General features: G+C 43.0%; 1 protein-coding gene across 1 annotated transcript; it reads right to left on the reverse strand.

The window, feature by feature from the left end:
• Positions 1-3,924: 3,924 nt before the first annotated feature.
• On the reverse strand, positions 3,925-5,100 carry LOC149162681 (uncharacterized). Its single transcript, XM_089435266.1, has one exon. It carries the CDS (start codon positions 5,098-5,100, stop codon positions 3,925-3,927), a length of 1,176 nt encoding a protein of 391 aa, XP_089291392.1.
• Positions 5,101-5,665: the final 565 nt, after the last annotated feature.

A 5,665-nucleotide genomic window follows, 5' to 3' on the forward strand; every position in this document is an offset into this window, starting at 1 on the left:
TGTCTTGATGTGGACTCTTTCAGATTTGGGTCCGGTTCTATTTGTTTAGCACTAGAAGAGCTAGTTGCTGCCTTGTTCTTTTTGTCCATCATATACTGCAGTATTGCTATGGACTCCTCAGCATGGCTACATTGGTTCGATAGATTACTAAACTGCGCATGAAGAGATGCTACCTTATGCAGAAAAATATCTATCCCTGCTCTGTATTTCTCATTAATGGTGCGGTTTTGATCTTCCATTATGGTCTCCAGGTTCCTTAGCTGATTCTCTAAGATGCGTTGTTGCGCCCTCACTTCCTCTAGTTCAGCGTGCAAGTCCGCACAGTGTAGGCAGTCCTCGGAGCGAGCCATGCTTGCTTCAGGGTTGTTGCGGTCCAAAATGCCTGCAACAAAATAAGAAACAGAACACAGAGGAACACGAGCTTGCTTGAGAGTGCAGATAGTCAAACGGGAGTAGGGAGGAGCTGTCCAGAGGTTCTGATTGACGCAGAAGGAGGAGGGGCAGTTTCTAAAAGAAGAGCAACAGATCGATGATGAAGACAAGACACAGAGGCCCTCAGAGAACAGATGCTCTCGGAGGTAGCAAGGAACAAAGCGATGAAGATGGAGGTGTGAGGAATAATAAATAGGAGGAGAATGCATAAAGAGAAGGCGGGAAGAGAGCATGCCGATCACGCTGTGGAGATGGTAAATCTGCAAAAAGGTCTAGAAAAAATCCTGAAAGATTCGAGGATCGGGTCCGAGTAGACGTTTCCCGGTTGGGATGTTGAAACTTTCGATGCCTTTGAGTGTTTTGCGAGTTTCATATCTGTCCCAAATCTTTATACCATAAATTGTCCTGCTGACTACCCAAATCTCATGATTCATCTCGATTCTATCAGTGATGCAGTGCTTGACGCTGAGGAGATGTGACTGAGTCATGGCAAGGGTTGGAAGGACTCGCTGGAGTTACAGCTCAGGATACCGATTGGTCTTTCATATGCTCTGTTGGCAACTTGGCACGCTCATCGGCTTTCTTATTCAATTTACAGAGAATATGATAATATTGAATATCTTCCATTTCCTGATGAAGTATTTGGTTACACCTGTTTATTTGCTAAAGGAGAGTGTTTGGGGTGTTCTGCTGATGCACCATAAGGCGAATGACAACTAAGGAGTCCCCGAATACCTTCGCCTTTTTTATTCCTATCTTGATTAATTGGATTAGGCCCTAGAGCAGAGCTAATGCTTCAGCTCTGTTGTTAGAGATCTTCCCGAGATCCCATTCATAATGGAGAAGACATTCTCCATTGGCATTACAAATCAGCCCTCCTGCTTCGGCTAGACCCGGGTTTGACTTGGAAGCCCCGTCGAAAAATAAGTGGAAGATGTTACAGTTGTATATCCAGTTAGAAAATTCTTCTTCTTTTAATCTCAATTTCCAAGTGCTGACTTCTCCTTTTGTATGAGCCTCCCTCCTGCGGGCTTCCTGAGCATTGGAATTGTTCTCCAGGATGTAACTGATTAAGTTTCGCTCCTCTGTGCTATAATTTGCTGCATCAATCTTGCCAGTGGTGTTACTTGAGATCGTTTCCAGTGCAAGTGTTTTAGCTTTGTGGCAGATTTTACGTATGCTTGAGCCTTTATCCTGGAAGACTTTATGGTTTCGAGCTAGCCAGATGTGCTAGAGTAGAGTGTGTGGGAGGGTGTTCCATACTCTCTTCACCAAACTACTTCTTTTTTCTTTCCAGGGGTAGTCTTTCCTCCATTTATATATTTTCTCTGCTATAGTGTGCAGGGGTTCCCAATTTATATTTCCTATTGAGGCCATTTTCCCCCAATAGCCAACGGCAACCAGACATTCTATGAATAAATGGTGCATCATTTCCTCTTCATTGCAACAGTTCGGACATTTGGATGGGCCAATAATCCCCTTCTTCTTAGATTTTCAGCTGTTAGTATTTTACCTTTCGATAAGAGCCAAATGAAGAATTTTATTTTTGGAGGAGCCTTTGTTTGCCATACTATTTTCTAGTGATTCCATAGGCTTATTTGATAGATGCTATTATAGAGGTATTGATGACCTGCTTTAACTATATAGTTTGTACCAGATGCATCCCATCGAAAACCATCCATTTTGCCTTCTTGAATGGGAGCCTTACTGTGAAGGAGCATCTTCAGATGGTTGAAGCTAGGTTCTAAAGCATTGGGAAGCTCAGGAAAATTCCAACCAATCCAAACATGGGAAAGGGAATCCTGTCTTGAGGTTTGAGACAAATGGTATAGTCCTCTATTGTTAAGCCAATTTATAACAGGAATGGCCTCTACGTTCATGACCAGAGGTTGCTGCCCCAGAATTTTGTCTATTCCAAACTTTATGCTGGTTCCCTCGCCAGGGACTTTTGAGATGTTTTGATGCATAAATGGAAGAGCTTTCTTGCAAAGTCTCCAGATTTTTGTGGATTCTCTGTTAGGGATGCTGGTGTCTAAGAGTTGCTGTCTTGGACAGCTCAAATATTTTATCTCCAGCACCTTTTTCCACCACAGTGTTGGCCCTGTTATTAATCTCCATATAATTTTTGCGTCAAAAGCCAGGTTTAAAAGCTTTGGTGATCTGATGCCAAGCCCGCCTCTGTCTTGGGTTTGAATTACATGCTTCCAGCTAGCTAAGTTGAATTTGTTCTTATCAGTCTTCCACCCTTGCCAGAGGAAATGTCTAAGAGCAACGTCCATTTTATGATGAAAATTAGCTGGAGCTTGATATAAAGAAAAGCGATGGATAGGAAGTGAAGCAATACTTGATTTAAGAAGAATAAGCCTGCCTGCTGGATTGAGCCACATTGTACCCCATTGTTGCACTTTCCTCTTAATCTTGTCAATGATTCCATCCAGGTTTCGGCCTTCAAAGGCCCCAAACTCACAGGCATACCTAAATAGGAGAAGTGGGTCCATTCCAAGTTGCATATGACGCCGAATATGCTTGCAATGTTGTGTATAACATGATTTGCAGTATTCCACCCATAGATGCAGCTTTTGAGCTGATTGACCTTGCCTCTGGAATACTCCATAAATTGGTCAAGGAGTTTCTTGAATCGCCTTGCTATTGTGGTGGATGCTCCCCCAATTAGCAAGGTATCATGAGAAAACTGAGAATGGTTAATGTTTTTTGCTCCATTCCCAAATTTGATGCCAGTTATGAGCCCCACTCTACGATTGTAATCTAAAACTTGACTAAAGGATTCAACCATGAGAATGAACAGGTATGGAGATAGGGGGCAGCCCTATCTTAGCCCCTGAGAGGATTGAAAGCTTCACAGGGCCTCCCGTTGATCAGGGGGGATATCCAGGGCCCAGAAATGCAGGCTACAATTATGTTGATGAAGGATGGCTCGAAGCCCATTCTGTTTAAAACAACAAAAAGGAAGGAATGTCTTACTCTGTCAAAGGCATTTGCTAGATCCAGCTTTAAGACAAATCCTTTTTCTTTCCTAGATAAGCTTGAGTGAATGGCTTCTTGTACAAGGAGGATGGAGTCGGTGATATGCCTATTGGGAAGGAAGCCTCCTTGATTTTCAGAAATCAAGGAGGGAAGAAGAGGTTTGAGCCTGGTTGCTAAGATTTTGGATATAATTTTATAGGACGAGTTACATAAAGAAATGGGTCGGAATCTAGAAAAGGAGGAGGGGCGGTTTTCCTTGGGTATGAGGGCAAGATAAGTGGAGTTAGTGAATCCTCCTAACTTTCCTTTTCTTAGCACCCAACGGATCATCTTTATCAGGTCCTTTTTTATCATAGTCCAATACTCCCTAAAGAAGCAGATGGGGAATCCATCCGGTCCTGAAGCCTTGTCGGGATGTAAGCTCCAAATTGCTTCCTTTACTTCCTCTTCCTCTATTTCTTTGCTGAGCTTGTTGTTCATCTCTTTAGTAACTCCTTTGGGCAGATGCTAGAGCAAATCGGAATAATCTTCCTCCTCTTTACATTCAGTTAGTAGGTCCCTGTAATGTTTAGTGGTAGATTTCTTTATGGTTTCCTGAGTGCTGTACTGATTTTCTTCACTATCCATGATTATGCTTACAGTATTCCTGAGCTTTCTAACGGTAGCTTGTTTGTGGAAGTATGTTGTATTTTTATCTCCTGCTTGAAGCCAAAGTTGCCTAGATTTTAGGCGCCATTTTATTTCTTCCTCCCTGTTAATATGGCTTAGTTGTGCATATAAGTTGCTTTCATGCTCTTTGTTTTGCTGAGATAGGCCTTGTTCTTCTATTTTTTGCTGAACATCATCTAGCTCTCTCTTGAATTTCTTTTTGTTCTCGTCTGGTTCCTGATAGTTGTCCCTAGCCCAATCTTTTAGTGCCTGTTTGACTCTTTTTAGCTTTGATTCCCAAATAAATCTTGGTGAGCCATCGACATGCTGGCTCCATGTCGTTTGGACAACTTCTCTAGCTGCTGGCATCCGATTCCACAAAGGGCTGTATTTAAAGGGGATGGGACCAAGAGGGCAGTGATTTTGCAGAGTCAAAGTAATGGGGTAATGATCAGAAGCCGATGTGTTGAGAATATTAGCGTATCCCGCTGAGAAAGAGGAGAGGAAAGCTATATTGATTAGAAATCTATCTAATCTTTCCATTATGTTACCAATACTGATCCTACGATTGCTCCAGGTGTATCTGTGATTTTTGGGAATAACATCAACTAAATTGTGCTCCTGGATGATGGTTTCTAACCGGCCTCTGGAGGGATCTGGAGTGAAAGTTCCTCCTCTTTTTTCATTGGCGTGAAGAATCAGATTGAAATCACCTGCAACTATGAGATTGTTGTTTTGTTCCCCTTCTATGCTTACCTTCAAATCGTCCCAACAGATTTCTTTTTCTCTGTAGTGGTTGGGAGCATAAACATTATAAATGGTTACTGTTTGACTGCCTGTTCTACTGTCAAGAGTGGTTTTGATCCAGTTCTGATGAATATTTGTTGAGCTGCAAACCCATTTGTTGTTGTCCCATATGGTTACAATTCCTCCGGAGGCCCCTCTGGCTTCACTGATGCTTCCAAAAAACTGTCTCTGCTGGTTTATAATTTTTTTCATCTCGTGCTGATCTTGTTTTGTTTCCTGTATTAGCATGATTTCTGGTTTTTCATTGTGAATTAGATCTCTGAGGGCAGCTAGCTTGGAGGGGTGCCCTAAACCCCTGCTGTTCTAAGAAAGAATTTTCATCATGGGACATTGGGCGTGCAGAGAGGTGCTCGCTTCTCATAGTCTTTGCTTCTTGTCTCTTTTTATTGATGCCCGAGAATGAAAGATTCTATTGGGGTTTGCGTGCCCATAGCTATATCTTTTTGGGCGCTCTCATCCCTCTGTTGCCTGGCTGATTTTCTGCCCGGTCCCTGTTTTTTCAAAACATCACTAGCTGCTCCATGCTCTTTGGAAGTACTTCTGGTAATTCTGGATGAAAGAGGATCAGGAGGGGGCTGAGAGGAGATAGAAGGAGGTTGCTGAGAGATTGGGGGTTCAAAAGAAGGGTTTTCGGGGGCAAATTCTACTGCAGAGAGGATAGAGAAGGGATTGGTAGAGGGAGGAAGAGGCGGTTCAGGGGGTTGTAGATCTGAGGATAAAGGGGAAGAGGAGGAAGGACGCGGATTGGAGGGTCCAGGGATTTCAGGATCCAAAGAAGGCTTGGAGGGGGGGT

This window comes from Pinus tabuliformis, chromosome 5_2, assembly GCF_031772625.1.
Source record: "Pinus tabuliformis cultivar Carrire ecotype Pingquan chromosome 5_2, CPIR1, whole genome shotgun sequence".
In the NCBI taxonomy this organism is placed as follows: Eukaryota; Viridiplantae; Streptophyta; class Pinopsida; order Pinales; family Pinaceae; genus Pinus; species Pinus tabuliformis.

What these genes read in the sequence shown, in the direction of transcription:
- LOC149162681 (XM_089435266.1), bottom strand. Translation starts at nt 5,100, where the DNA reads ATGCTAATACAGGAAACAAAACAAGATCAGCACGAGATGAAAAAAATT.